This window comes from Simochromis diagramma, unplaced genomic scaffold (genome assembly GCF_900408965.1).
Source record: "Simochromis diagramma unplaced genomic scaffold, fSimDia1.1 OVJJ01000302.1, whole genome shotgun sequence".
Lineage (NCBI taxonomy): Eukaryota > Metazoa > Chordata > Actinopteri > Cichliformes > Cichlidae > Simochromis > Simochromis diagramma.
The window spans coordinates 5202732-5218514 of NW_024386792.1; the positions used below are offsets into that span (position 1 = coordinate 5202732).

Below are 15783 nucleotides of genomic sequence, written 5' to 3' on the forward strand. Positions count from 1 at the left end.
TGACTCATGTTGGGAGATGTGAAAAACAAATGAAAAAACAATAACAGAGTCTACTGCATGTCGATGTTGGATCTCGAGCTGCCAATTGTTTCAGTAAACTCCTCTCCTCACGAGCTGCTACTTAATTCTCAGTTAGTCAGTTTCAACCTGCAATTAAGGGTGTTCAGTATCTCCAGGCAGAGACCTTGAATAGACATGTGATTATTACTGTCACATTCAACGCACTATTCCCCTCCATCTCAGAGACAGCTGCTCATAAAGTTGAAGAACAATGCAAAGTGAGACTTGTCACTAAGACCATTCTGAGATTGGATAAACTGCTGAACAATGAGGGGGAGGGCACACATGTGTGTGTGTGTGACTCACACAGGCTCTGTGTGTCTTGCAGTGAGGGCCCTGAAGCTAATGGACAGTGTCATTGTGACTCAGCCCTATAAATGGAAAACCTCCCGAAGTTTCCAAGCTAGAGGAAATAAAACTCACTCAAGGCCTTTGAGCTGCTGATGAGCCCATACATTCAAGGTCTCACTTAAGAGCACTCTGATTGGCTCCCGAGTTAAAGGTGATTAAACCTTCAGGTTGTGCACTTTGACCTGAAATAACATAATAATACACGACTAGCCTAAAATGAGAGGGTTGAGAAAGCGCTTTGGGTAACCTTGAACAGAATACCTTTGCGGTGGGCTTGCGCCTTACAATAATAATAATAATAATAATAACCGATGATTCAGTGATGGATGGGGAATGCTTAATTCAATGTATCACCTGGTGTCCCGCAAAAGGCGATAAGTGCATTTAGAGGGCGCAGAGGTCATGGCGTGCCGATGCTGGTAGGAGCGGATTTCCGCCAAGGCGCACTTAACGATTGCATAACGAGGTGCGCCTCGGAGTGTCTCCTGTACTTAACTCGTCCTTCATTTCAGGGCCACAACTTGCGCATTGCAAGAGTGAGCGACAAGCATGAGCTGCAGCTCCGATGCTTGTCAGCGCGGAATGTCATCTGAAGGGTACGGAGAAGAACCGACGTTCCCGACATCACTGTCATCACAGTGTTGTGCCATCTGGCTCCCAGATGGACACGCAAAAAGCGTGGCACTGAATAATTATCGTGTTTTCCCCGTCACGCACTGAATAACCACCGGAGTCAAACACGACTGATGCATTCTCCCGTTGGTGCAGTGCTGCAGCACGCCAGTGTTTTCAGCGGAGTGCACCCCACAACCACAAAAACACCAGAGGTTGTAGGTGATAAATGGAGCACGACTAGCAACAACACTGCGTGTTAATGCAGCGACATTTAGCGTGAATTAATCATCACTGTGTTGGGGATGAATCTCTGCTTTTCCAAACCTCACGCCACTCCTCCTCCCCCCAGACAACGTGAATCTGTAAGTGGAAGATCTAGTGAGAGCCGGAGCACCGTGCGCCGCATCTTCTTACCTGAGTGGCTTTGTGGAATTGCTTTTTCAGCCCCGCAACAGACATGTTCGCTAAATCGAGGTTCTAGCTGGGAATACGAAGTGCTGCTGCAGGTGTGAGCAGGGAATCTCGCTCCTAATTGAATCTGGTGATCTTGCAGCCGTGGCTAACTCCCGTCTACACTGGTCTTCACCAGAGGGATCTCCTGCGAGAAGGGGGGGGGGGGGGGGGCGGGGGGGGGGGGGGGTGTACTAAAGCCCTTATCAGGCTATTGGATGTCAAAACCACATGTCTTAAACGGCTCTGACGTCGAAGCCTGCTCAGTTTAAAGCGGCCGCCACCTCACTACAGCTGAACTCTAAAAAGGGGGCTGAGGTATTTCTAATCTAAGCTCGTTTAGCAGAAAGGACGCGAGACTAATGTGATGCGATACCAAGAAAAAGGATGACATTGCTCTTCATGTCTCAGTGATTGGAGAGGATCTAGGTGGTAGAGCTACATGTGTTGGTGAGGGGCACTGTGCCCAAATGTGATGTGTGAACGGTTCCCGTGGGAGACAGGGAAGAAAGAAAGAAGTATGACCTTTACACCTCTGCGTTTCAGCATCTCCAGCACCCTGGACAGCGCCCATCTCTCAAGCGAGAGAGCCGTCCCACCCCGGACAACCAGACTACAGCAAACCAATAATTACTATTATCTCCCTTAAGAAAGTCTCTAAGTGTCACAGAGCCATAATGAATGGTTACACTGCAGGTTCGGCTGCAATACTGACTATTAATTGAGAAAAAGCAATGTACCATACTAATATGCGTGTACCTACACAAGCTTTCAGAGCGCAGAGGAGACTATAGCAGTGAGGCAAACATGAGAAAGAAATTAAAAAAGCAACATTAAAACCATCTTACCTATACAACATTTAGCAGAACTCTATTTTATTAACCACTCGTAGAACAGACAATGTTAGACTTTTAAAGTCATTTTGTGTGTTTATCTTTGTCTTGTTTTTATTTTTAAGGTATTTTATAACATAAATTCTCAGAAAAAACCCAGAACTCAGAACCCAGAAAAAGTCAGTTCCCGGCTATCCAAATCATATCACTTCTGTACTTCTTACTCAGTGTATTAAATGCAGCCTACTCGTGCCTCATGGTGCAAAAACTGTTTTGGCATCGACTCACACAGAAAATTAAATGGAGTGCAGAAATTCACTGTCACGTTCCATCACACCTATAAGACTTAGCTAGTAACTTGCGCACACTCAGTGTTATGGTGTAAAAAAATATATCAGAAGTTTTCACACACACGCGCGCTTACGCGTGAGTCCATCACCTCTCAGATCCAGACTCAGTCCATTAATCATTGCATCCATTAAAACAATGAAAAGTCTGCTCAAAAATGCAGGACCAATGCGAGCAGCGGGTCTGAATTCAAACAAACAAGTCACCTGCACACATTTGTCAGCTCAGCGCAGATGGGTAGTCTACTGTCTGCTGGCCACTTGTGCAGACAGTCAGAGACGCATCCCATATGGCCGAGGTTAGAATATTTGAATTAGGCTCGGAGCGACGATCACAAAATTGGCCATGAAATCGTAAATGTGGCCATATCTGCGGCCGTGGCGTACTTAAATTAAACGAATCCTAAGCGCGCAGTCGAGAAAATTAACTCTAAAAGGCGCAATCATCTTACAAACTAGATAAACGCAAGCATTCAAATGTATAACTTGTTTCGGAAAACAAAGCACAACCGGCGAAATGTAAACGACAGGTGGTAAAAGTTATACTGTGTCCATTTGTCTGTGGTGGGAGGAGTGCTTCTCAGCAGCAGGGCGCATAGTGGGTGCAGAAGCGCTGGCAGCACCAAAGTAACAACCGAAGGTCTCTACGATCAGACCACAGTATGTGCAGGGAGACCACGCAATATGTTCATAGGCCGCTTTACATTTTAGAGTAAAGAGCAATATTTCTATTTTCTTATGTAAAATACGAACACCTCACACAGTGGACGCATTCGCGCTTTAATGCGAATGTAGTAAACGGAGAGGACTTTTAAGTATTCTGGCTAAATTACAAACTGTAATCTTCACCAGTTTCTTTATTATTATTTTTTCTTTGTGTATACTCTAGTAATAACCAGGCATTACACCACAGAACATCAGAACTGGTTAAATGAGGAGCATTTGCTGTGTTAGTGGCGCCATCATGTGGTGAATCCCCGAACACGGGTTTAGAAGCGGGTTTATTCATTTATGTTTATTATTTCTGTTTCTGTTACTAAAATAACAAAGAAACAAAAAGCCCAAAAAAGTAGTGATTTTAATTTAGTGACATAACTTAATCTTGAAAGGGTGTCACTGTGAACAGCCACTGAAGTGGAAGGCCAAGGCCAAGCTCACAAAAAAACAGTGACAATGGGCCTGTCACGAGAATTTCTTGAATGTTATAATTTAAAAGTTGATACTAACTCTTTTTTTTTTGTGGTTTGGGGTGGGTGAAAAGTCGGTTTTGTTTGTCCACAGTCCAGATTATAAAACTGCTCTGCTTCCACCTAGTGGTAAAAGATGATGCAGCACCGCTGAACCGCATGAGAAACACAGACCTTGCAATAGGCCACATATTATTACAATAAATGATTGTGGCCTCAGAGATTTGTGCTGTCTGTCTGCTGCAGTAGAATAAATGATGTGAATGTTGTGCTATCCTCAGTTTTCCTGCTCGCTAGCCTTCTGCAGGCAGCTCTTATAAACTGCTTGGCTCCTCAGCTGCTTCAGGTGACCCTCTGTCTTACCTCATAAGACATTAAGTCTCAGCTGTACTTTTCACACAGACGCTGAGCTGAACTCAGATGTTTGTCTCATCTACAGCCGTCATAAAAATAAATCACACACTCTTTCAATTCTAAGATTTTACAAATGAAAACATAATAAAACAGCCTCTGGATTTATTTAAATACCTCACACGAACAACTACACACGGCCCATTACACTGTATCTATAGTTATTTAACCAAAACTAATCCAAACTGCAGAAGCAGGTGTGTGAAAAACTAAGTACACCACATTATTCAAAAGTTTGCAGAATCACCTTTAGTAGCAATAACTTAGAGTAATTGTTTTCCCTTTTCTTTACAGCGTTGCATCAACTGAGGTTTGCGGGCATTTGTTTATGCACATCTGTCTTAAGGTCCCATCACCGCATTTCTTTTGGTTTAAATAAGCTGTGTTTGCTTTTCATTAAATGTGGCGCTGTACTTAATGGCATCTCCACTTTGGTCTCATCTGTCCAAAGGACATCGTTCCACAAGTGTTGCGATTTGTTCAGGGGCAAGTATGTGCTTGTGCCATACTTGTTTGGTCTTCTCCTGATTGCACTGTCATGAACTTTAATATTTAACATGCTTACTGGGGCCTGAAGCGTCTGAGATGTCACTCTTGGATTTTTTTGCAGTTTCTCTGAGCACTGCTCGGTCTGATCTAGAAGTGAATTTGCTGAGACGTCCACATCCTGGGAAGATTGGGACTTTGTGTTAACACACATCAGATTGCTCCAGACCAAACACCTGTCAACACATCTTATAGAGGTGCTCACACTTGCTTATGATCAGTTAATCAGATGCATATGGTTAACAGTAGCTGGCTGCAACTTACCATTTCAATTCCTATTGAAGCAATAAGCGCGCACTTATTTATCTAGTTATTGCTTCTAATTTTGGCTTGGTTATTGTTGAATAAATATTGAAAGGATATATTACTTCAGCTCAGCCACATTATATGAGATTTTCTTCAGTGTTTGGGATCCTTTTCATGCTACATCATTCAACCTCTTCTGAGCTTCAGCTAGCGAACACTAACCCAGTTATTACCTTGTCACTGATGGTGAGCAGGATATGCCCAGAAGCTGCAAAACAGCTCCACATGCTGATACTACCCCAACTTTAACCCGTCACGCGTAGTGTAACAATGAGTGATACTGTAAAAAGAATAAAAATGACACATGTTCTGTAGAAAATATAATACAAATCACACATTTGGTTTGCTGTAGGCTTTTTTACACCATAAGCAGTGCTCACTCAGGCCACCTCTGCAGCTGGCTTCAATCGTTGCTTGTAGAGTCTCGCAGCTTTTAGTTTGTTCTACAACAAATGGGATGCAGCTCAGTTTTAACTACGTTGACTGTGCCGGCGTTTCACTCGGGCAGCGAAGGATATTCTACCTCTTTACCCTTAAAAATTCTTTTTTAAGGTTCTGTTTGGGATTGTTGTCCTCCTAAATAATGAATTGTCATCCAGTGAGTTTTGACACATTTGGCTGAATCTGAGCACACAGTAAGCTCCTCTACAGTACTGCATAAAGCCTGTTGCTTCCATCCACAGTGAAATCATCAATAAATGCCAGCGTGCCAGTTTCACTGGCAGCCATAACTGAAGCAACCTGTTTGATAGATGGGGTGGTGCTCTGGGCCATGAGCTTTTTCTCTCCACATTTCTCCATCAATTTGTAGAGTTTGACTTTTGTTTCTTTTCTTTTCTTTTTCTTTCTTTTTGCCTGTCCTGTTTGGCTCTTTTGCCATCAGAATTATTGTCTAAAGGCGAAGAAAGATGCCCAACGGATTTACTTTACCAAATGGACCATCCCAGCCTTGCTGTAATGGTCTATTTGATTCACCTTTTATTGTTTATTTTATTTTCACTTGCTAGATACGGGACAGATTTGACTGGGGAAAAGAAAGAGGAGAAAGAAAGAGGGAAAGAAAAACAACGGGGAAGAGGGACGGGGATAAAGGGCAAAAACCAAAAACCAACTAAATAAGCAGACAAAAAAATACATATATCGATCACCTGGATCACCTGTTGAGAAAGAAAAAAGAAAACAAGCAGAAGAAAACGAGAGCAATACAATAAACAACATCACGATGATCTATGGGAATATAACAGTAAATACTAAATATTAAACATTATTGTGCAGCAAGTAAGATCGACAGCGCACAGTGTGCTTTGAGGTAGGAGCCAAAAAGGGTGTAGTTTGTGTGTGTGAGCACCCGTGTGTACACCTGTGAGCATGGATGCGCTTGTTTTTTAAAAGGTTCCTTCATGTATTGATCTGCTAGAGGGTGTGGGGGGGCCACAGCCCCGTCCTCCAGGGCATGAAGCAGGTATGGAGGAGATCAAAACTCCAGACATCCAGAGGCCCCCAGAACACAAGAGACCAAGGAAGACCAACAGAGGGGCAGCTGCGCCACTGTCCCAGAAAGAGCTGAGGAGAGTCCCAGATGAGGGCTCACTCAGCAGCCGCGGAGCAGAAGCCAGGGGGAGTTGCAGTGACGCGCCCGTGAGCTCCGCCGGCAGCCAGCTGTGCCAGAGTGACCGAGCCCCAGGCCGAGAGGCCGGGGGCACCCCACCTCCGAAGTGGCCCGAGCAAGCCCCAGGTTCCAGGCCCCGATAAGCGGCTGCCAAGGAGTGAGCCGGTGTGTACCTGGACGCCCATCCCCGGACACAAAGAACCACCAACGCACCGATGTCTGAGGGCGTCTGCCACTGGCAGGGGAAGTGGTGGTGGGGGGAGATCGGCCTCCATATCTTGGAGGGCCTGAGATGTCCCCAGAGAGGTGGCGTCTGATACCCAACCTGACATATAGACACAGACATACAGGCACACACAGACACAAACATCCATTCCCACCCTCATGCTCTCATGTGCAATTACTCCACACTCAACCAACGTGGAGACAGACATAAAGAGACGCTGTACACACGATCACACTCCCCAAGCGTACTCTAAGCCCCAGGTCTAGGTATCCTTGCCCTGGAGGGGGAAACTGCACCCAGACCCAGGTAGTGTTACCCTTTTCCCTGGGGTGGGGAGAAGCAGACCGCCCCGACTCCGCAGCAGCAGGGAGGCCCCACATTCCAGACCCCAGTCGGACGGCCAACTTCTCCTCCTAGCCCCCCCGCTCCAGCAGGCCGCAGAGAACGGGGGTGTGTGATGACTCCAAACCTCCCTCCGCCCGCTCATATGTAGTGTTGATGTATGTGTGTTCTAAGGTGCATTTAAAACCCAGGAGGGCATGGAGCTACCTGCTTTGACTTTTGTTTCATCTGTCCTTAGAACTGTGTACCAGAAGTCTGTGGGCTTCTTTTTGGATGTTTTGGAGAAACGCTGAGAAAGCTTCCTTATAAAAAACATAAACAGCTGCCCAAAAACATACAGTAGGGTCAGACTCTTGATAACTTTGCGATCAGCACATTATGTGTTAAATGTGCAACACAGTTCTTTCAGTTATGATGCTAACTTATGAAATTAAAGTGAAAACCTTCCACTCTAAAACAGCCTAAAACTTAAACCTAAAGGTCAAAGTATAATGAAATCAACAGGCCATGTCTTTCATCACAGGCAGAGATGCAATCCCAAGCTCACCAACTGGATATTCTTCATTCCTCATGTGAGTCAAAGACAGATTTGATTTAAATGAAAAGTCATTTGTGATAAGCAGTCTGTAAAAGGAAACAACTTTGCTTTGAAAATCAGCTGCTCTGCTTAAAAAACGACGTGTATTCTTTAGCATATATGACAAGCTTATAAATGTAAATACAGCATTTCGAGGAGATTCTAGTTTCCTTATTAATGACTTTATTAAGAAAACCAAATAGTTTAGGGGAAAACCAAGAAGAATGTGTTTTTTACAATGATCGCTGTAGCTCATAAACCAGGTATATGCTCATAAAACATACAGCCTGCACCGTGGATGATTAAACTTCCACGAGCGTCACTTTGCATGAGCTGAAGAACTGATTCACCTTTCCATGACTTGGAAAGAATTTGCATATAGTTGGCTATCGTCCAGCGCACTGTGCTATAACACGCCTTGAAATGCTTGAGCAATAAACCAAGCAGAACAAGCACCGCAGTTTGACTTTTCAGGAGGGCTGATGCTATGTTGGATCAATCAGAGGGAGAACTGACAGAGCTATGTCGTGATTGGTGTTTAGGGTAGTTTAGTTAATGCAGTAGAGTCGATCCAACGTAGCACCAGCGTTTTAAAAATAGGGCTAATCCTATCTGCCATAACGTGTAATGATCTTTGTGAGTTCTGGATTAGAAATGGGAATGGGTTAATAAAAGTCTTTAAACTCCACAGAAGAGTTCTCGAAGCATATTTAAAGGCAGAATAGGAAAAAACACACAAATATAGGTACAAAATAAATAGACACATGCTAGTAGGTGCTAAACATATACAATCATCAAAAGGCACAGGAGACAAAGTAAGCAAACCAGACAGACTCAGGTGCCAATGTGTAAAAATAAGTTTTAGTTCTAGTTTTAAAAGACTCAGTGTGGATAGTATTCCATCATCATAACATACCTGGCTGAGACTATCAGTTCTCCTCTGAGCAAAGTCCTACTTCCCTCACCAGATGGTTTGTCAGAACCTCTTTAAAGCCAAATAGCAGGCCTCACTTATCACCACCTATCGCCTCTGTGTGGTGACTGAAAAGTGAAATCACAGGCACAAGGGGCTTTTGCTCAGCGCCTGTGCTCACAGACCAGACAGTCTATGAAGTAGATGAAGATCATCAAAATCTTGGAGAGGAAGATTTGTTCCTTTGCTTTGATCAAGAGAAGGTGCCTCTACCATCTGATCAGGAAACCTTTCTGTGGTAATATCCAAGACCATCTGAACTGATTTCCTTGGGATCTTTAAAATTTACTTAATATTTACTTACCACGGTCTTTTACTAAGAAAAATGCATTTTAGTGCTCAGGAATGTGCTGCTTTATATTCATTGTCTGCATCTGTAAAACTAAGCAGACTGTGAATCACATTCCCCAGATTGTTTCTTTTTACCTCTGAGGCAATGAACCACAAGAAACTTTTTTTTTATATTAATCGTTAAAACATTAGCAAATGGTTGTGTTTATATTTCATCATAAATAAAGCCCTTAAGAAAGATCCAATGTATCCTTTATGAACCTGTATGTGTTTGTGTGTGTGTGCAGGTGTTAATAAGAAAAACAAAAAATGGACTGACTTCTACAGCAGACCAGGGGTCATTTGTCACACATATGCCAGTCATGCCACCAGAGACAAACAGCTAACATAAGCCAGGCTGTAGTCATGTGTTTGTGGGTCTCATAAGGTCCACCAATCCCCACGTCATCTCGCTCCACTCAAACATGCTAATGTACCTGTGCTCTGCTCTAATTGGTCCCAGTGATGCTCGCCCTGCTCCACCTGTGTTCATGGGAAGCCTCCAGTCAGTCCTGCAGTCAGGCCCCCGCCACTGCATGCGAGTGCGCAGAGCTAATATTATGCAAACAAACACTTTGTTGTTTGGCACTTCGTGCACCGACCCGCCACTGTGGAAGAAAGGGAGAAAGTAAGTAAAGGGAAATAGAGAAAGGAACAAGGGGTGTATGAGTAGGGGTGGTGGTGGTGCTAGAATTCATTAGTGTGATTACCTGAGGTGTGCTACTTTACAGGGGGTAATCTGCCTGCCTGCTTCATACCCTCCAAACTTCAGCCAGTCCGCTAATGAGCGCTTGGAAAAGTTAGTCAAGGTGGAGAGGTGCTTTGAGGGGCTGTGCACCTTAGACTAAGGTGTTATTATATATGCCGGAGCAGAAAACAAAGGATGGATGCCTATTTTGTAACAGAGGATAAATGAAGACTGGTAATGTTTTGACACACGTGGAAAAATGGCGTAACAAACAGTGGGCCGACTGATGAGGTTGAAACCTCAGGACAAAAAACTGGCACGTTTAAAGGTCGAAATGTCTGACAAATTAGACATATAGTACACTTTGATGTGAAATATCAAGAATATTTTCAACGTCATTTGAGGCAACATCCCACACTAATCAAAAGGACACCAGAGGGTTCAGGGAATCTCACTGAAGAGCCACTTCTCTCTGAGGTATTGTCGAGGACAGCGGCTTCGGTCCTCTGCTGTAAGAGTAGGTGGATTAGAGATGGGATCAACCCCTGTCTCATTCCCCCCCTTTTTCCTCTCTCTTTTTTCACGGCAGAAGCTTTGGCCATGGCTTTAGAGAGACAGCTGCCGTGAACAAAGCTCAGGACAGTCCACTGGGGACAGAGAAAGTGCGAGTGTCAAAGAACAATAAAAGTGCTGGAAGAGCTCGGCTACGGTGGAGCAGCCAAACGACGGGGAGGGAGAAAAACCACCGAAAATACAGGATATACAGTATATACACTACATATTAGATAGATGGATTCTGTAACTTTCCCCTTCCTCTCACCCTGTGGCTCTGCTTCATCACACAGCATCAAAACATAGCTTTATTCCCAGGAGTGGCTTGCCTTTTTATCTGCTCCCTAGCTTCCCACGGCGGGCCGCATCCACCCATAATCTGCTGCTGTTTCATGTCTGGAGCACAGAAGAGAAGGATAAGGGACTTGTTCAAGTGAAGATCAATGAGGCTGTACACACAGCACACGTGCATCAGGACACACTGAGAATGTTTTCCTTTTTCTTCTTTGTAAAGTGCCATATGATGCAACATTAAAAGAACATTATATATGGATACACTGACAAGACGAGTCTGAGAGTTTTAACAGAAATTACTATTAGGCTGAGATGTGGCGCGATTTGTGTCATACGCCCTGTAAACCCCATCTACCTTTTTATTACTGAACCATCTCTCTGTGGATCAAACACGGAGGACTAACACAATGAACAACTGTAAACATGCTGCATTATACATTTGTTGAAAACACATTTGGCTGTATGTCACAAGCACCTTGTTATTTTAGACTGTGCCAAGCGCCTGTGCCGGCAAAAATCAAAGCAGTCTGATGTATTGGCAGCAATAGCTGGGGTGTGAAACTGTGTCAGCGAAGTAAAGGAAATCACCAGAGGCTATTTTCTGTTCGCTCCACAGCTGGCTGACGAGATCGGCAAGGACTAATTGTGTATCAGATGGAGGCAGAAGAAATTCTCAGTTTGCGCGTTACTTTTCTTTGTACTTAGGTCTACCCGCCTTCCCACCCAAGTGGCACAGACTCACCAGACAAAGGGAACTTAAAAGTACCAGAAAGACAGCCCTGGGACAAACAACACACATGCACAGAAATCCTCGATGAACCCCAAAGCCAACCTGTAACCCTAACCCTCTTCTATCCCTCCAGGAACAATCTCCTGTAGGAAATCAGTGGAAAGAAAATATACATGAAAGTTGGATTTAAAAAGAGCAGGGAGGGAAAGAGATAAAGATAGAGTGAAAATGACACCGTGATTGTGTTGGAATGAATAAAAGGGGAAGGGAGAAAAACTTTGCATTTGGAACTACTGATCAAAGTAATTCCCACAGGAAACCTCTCTTAATGAGAGCTGTACAAGAAAAGAAGGGTGGAAGACAAGGAGAGAGTGAAAGAGAAGAAGAGTATGGCACGCCATTCCTACACAGAGGAGGGAGAAAGAAAAGGGGAGATGAATCATACACGGCGCCTAGTGGAAGAAATGTGCGTGTGTGTGTGTGCATTGGATGGGGGTGGTGGTGGTTATTTGAAGGGTGTTTTCAAGATCATTTTAACATCTTCACTGAGGGAGCGTCAGAGGCAAGGCCAGGTTAATTAAACCCAAGGGAGTACCAGCTGAGGGGCCCCGCATTTGAATATGTCACAGAAATAGAGCGAGCGCGTCAGCCGAGGCCGGATGGCGGGTTTCGGTGAGCAAATATGTTGACTGTGCATTACACGCTACGAGGAAGAGGGAGAAATAGAGACAGGCAGCGGAGGGGTAGGGCGGGGCCATGCAGGAGGGTCTCTGTGATGTTTTGCTTTTCTTTACCCACGGTGCCACCGGATTTCTCTGAGTTATTAATGTTTGTCATTAGCTCCATTACGCTGGAGGACAGTGACAGGAAAAGAGAGTGAAGAAATTTATATGGGACAAATATTGACAATAGCCTGCCCATGGGTATTGGAGAAGAAGAAAAGATGCAAACTATGTTAATGAATGGTAATTAACCACTAGGGTTTGTCTCTCCTGGATCCCAGCTAAATTGGTCCCCGAGTTGCAGCTAGAGACAGTCCTGGCCTAATCCTTTATTATAAAAAGATAAAGGAAAACGACATCATTAGCATATATTTGAGAAGGAGGTGGGGGGTTGGTGGGGGGGATTAAAAAGTGGAATTATTTCTTTTTAATTCTTGAACGGAGGATCCTTCGTGCCACTGTTTATTACACATAATAAAAAGAAAGGAGGAAAGTGGTTATTCAAAAAAAAGGGAAAAGAAGAAGCAATTTCAAAGGAGGCGTGTGGGTCTCCTGAGTGGGATGCAAACTCAAGGACAGAGACCTGGATCGTGGTTTAATATTCAAAATGAATAATAAGAGAGGGAGGACAAGGGAAACAGATAAAAGGAAGTGGAGGTAGCTGTGTCAAGGATGGAACCACTCCTCTTGTGCACCACGGCTCTGTGTGTGTGCGTGTGTGCTCATCCTGACCCTTACTAATGATGTCAGCAGCAGGGGCCACTTGTTACAGACAGGAACCATGCCAACAGGCAGCTGTCAATCATAAGGGAGGTGCGAGAACCCCGCAGTCCAGCAGAGCATCCCTCAGTCACCATCACACTCTGACTGACACTCCTTTGAACTGCCAGAACAAGCAAAGTACGAGAGCACAGCAAAGCAAACGACAGCGACCATCACAAAAAGGCAGTGGGCTTTTATTTTGGAAATTAAGTAAATGTTTATTAAACAAAATGGTAAAAAAAATCAAGCAATACTTAATATAATTACATAACAAAATAAAAGATTAGAGGCTTTAACAATCTCCTTCAGAAATGAATACTTGCAGTGCATTTCATAAATGGAACAGATGAGGCTTCAATCACTGAACTGGATCTGAGGGTAATACACTCTGGAGCTCTTTGCAGTGAATATTCTGCTCTCTCTTGCTTTGGACTTTCCTAAAGTGTCGACTAGGCATGCGTAGGTCAAGTCCCTGCAACCTAAAAGTTCTTGAGGTGCCAAATAAATTAGAGGGAAAGGGGTAAAAGAAAGTTTCAAAAAGTGTAATTTAAACATTAGAGTAAGCATTTGCCTTATCACCCCAGGTCTGCGTTGAGAGCGGAGGAGAGTGGCTGCACTGTAAATTAGCTTGGCACTAAAGGGCCCTGTCTGATAGACATAGTGCAGTGAGTGCTAACACAGATGTCGAGGGCTCATTTACAAAAGCTGGGGTGCTGCGTTGAGCCAGTGGCCCAGAGTGAGTCGACAGCGCTTTTCTCACAAATATTGGTTCTGCTGCCCCGGCCCAGCTTGGCTCAGCCCGGCTCCCACCGAGTAGGAGCTGGGGAGGGAGAGAAGAAGGGAGGGAGGAAAAGAAGAGGATGACAGTTTTCCCAGCCTCAGCCCAGGGAGTCAGGCTTTTTCGCTGACTGGTGTTGCGAGCGTGGCCAGCTCTTCTGTCAGCACTTTCCTCTCCTTCATCTTCACGCGCACAGCCTCCATTAGCTGGCCGGCAGAGGGGATCTGCAGGGGAGGGGAAGCACAGAAAAAAGGGTGTGGGGGTGGCGGTAGAAGGGGAAGAGAAAATGAGGAAAACACGCACAAAAGCACAAGTATTAAAAAATAAAATCAGATTTTTTTATATATCTATCCAGCTATATATATATATATATATATATATATATATATATATACACACACACACACACACACACACACACACACATTTTATTTATGTATATATATATATATATATATATATATTTTTTTTTTTTTACACCTGGCAGCCTGTTTGCTGTTTTATGAAATAAGAGAAGCCCAAATGGGGCCTCAGGATTTGTGAAATTTCTCAGGGAACAGCCACTTTGAGATAAAGTAAATCACAAAGCAGCCTACACAGCAGTAGCCCAACTCCACAGCTCACTTTTATTAAACTTCCATTTTTGACCAGTGAGAATGCAGTTCATGTTTTTTTTTCAAGCCAGCTGTAAAAAACATTCACATGTTAACTTAAACAGGTCTGCTGTTTTTTCCCGTCCACACCAGCAGAGGTATGGTATCCCAACATTGATCCTGAACATTTTCCCCAATACATGCCTGTCCACTGTGGACAGGAAAAACTCTATGGAAATATAATTTTTTTTAACATAATACTACAATAAACAAACAATAAAACCACACGTTAAAAATCAGTATATCTACACTTTTGAGTGACAGAAAGTCCCTAATTGTGAGACGAACCGGTATTGGTTTGATTTTTGGAATGTCATTTTTCCTCGAACAGTCAGGGCAGTTGGCCGCCCCTCCCTGAGCCTGGTTCTGCCAGAGGTTTCTTTCTGTTAAAAGAGTTTTTCCAACCCACTGTTGCCAATCGCTTGCTCAAAGGGGGTCTGATTGTATGATTGTTGAGGTTCTCTCTGTATTACAGTAGGATCGTTACCTAACAATATAAAGCCCCTGGAGGTGACTGTTGTTGTGATTTGGTGCTACATAAAAAAATGAACTGAATTAATGTTTCTTGTGAGTAGTGCTGTGAAACAGCTCTAAAAGAGTAATTTTATCCTGTAACTGTAAAAAAAAAAAAACGCCACCCACAATCTTGTTTTCATGAGTCTAAAGAGACAATACATTTTCCCAGAAGCTTTATCCATTTTTTCCTTATTGTGCCTCTAGGCATAATTAGCACCAATGGTAAAAACTTAAAGTATTGCTTTTTGTGTGCGTCACTGGATTGAATCTATACCAGGAAGAGGACAGGATAAGAGCTGATGCTGATTAATTCATAAATGTGAAAACAAAGAATTGGCAGGTTCCTCCTCAGAGTACTGGGTAATTTTGTTTTTCTTCCTCATCGACAGGAGGATTTGATTTGAATGTGCACCGGCTCACCCATACATATTCCCCTTAAGTTATGCAATGCTTTTTATAGGCACATTTTGTAAGCAAGGGAAGCATGATATTTCCCTGACCAATTTACCAAGTCCCATAGCATGAAGTGAGAAGGGGACAGGACAGATGTGATTATTTCATAAAAGAGAATGTGAAAACAAGAGCCCTCGAACTACACACAGAAGCAGAAAGAAGAAAAAACTGTAAAATATGATCTTGATTAAGCAAACAGTAACAGAGAAACCTCCAGGTTTGAAAAATGAAGTTGAGGTTGTTCTGAGCACCACTTGAGGCTGGTGCCAAAGTGCAGCTCCATTGATTCCCATGTTAAACCCTTATTTGTTTATTTTTTCTCTTGGTTACAACTCTATGGATGGTATGTCAGCACTCAGACTCCTTATAATGTGTGTGAGTGCTGACATAGGTAGTTGTAGTTGCTAGCTGTCTGACAGGTCACATCTACTAATTCATTCAAAAACTGGGCTTCTTTACTGTCTTAAGAGCT

At 43.7% G+C, this 15783-nt stretch overlaps 2 protein-coding genes across 13 annotated transcripts in view; both read right to left on the reverse strand.

Annotated features, from left to right (window-relative positions):
- sh3gl2a (SH3 domain containing GRB2 like 2a, endophilin A1) overlaps positions 1–1628 on the reverse strand; it is a 35384-nt gene extending 33756 nt beyond the window's left edge. For 3 of the 6 annotated variants that reach the window (XM_040023976.1, XM_040023975.1, XM_040023972.1), the window contains exon 1: positions 1441–1627. In XM_040023976.1, coding sequence (XP_039879910.1) covers positions 1441–1485 — 45 coding nt within the window. In that variant the 5' untranslated portion in view covers positions 1486–1627. Of the gene's footprint in view, positions 1–1440 lie in introns of all 6 variants that reach the window. The other 3 variants (XM_040023978.1, XM_040023974.1, XM_040023973.1) reach the window with 2 other exon arrangements.
- A 10874-nt stretch (positions 1629–12502) lies between these two features.
- Positions 12503–15783, reverse strand: part of cntln (centlein, centrosomal protein) — a 92612-nt gene continuing 89331 nt past the window's right edge. For 2 of the 7 annotated variants that reach the window (XM_040023985.1, XM_040023984.1), the window contains exon 26: positions 12505–13913. In XM_040023985.1, coding sequence (XP_039879919.1) covers positions 13803–13913 — 111 coding nt within the window. In that variant the 3' untranslated portion in view covers positions 12505–13802. Of the gene's footprint in view, positions 13914–15783 lie in introns of all 7 variants that reach the window. The other 5 variants (XM_040023982.1, XM_040023983.1, XM_040023979.1 and 2 more) reach the window with 5 other exon arrangements.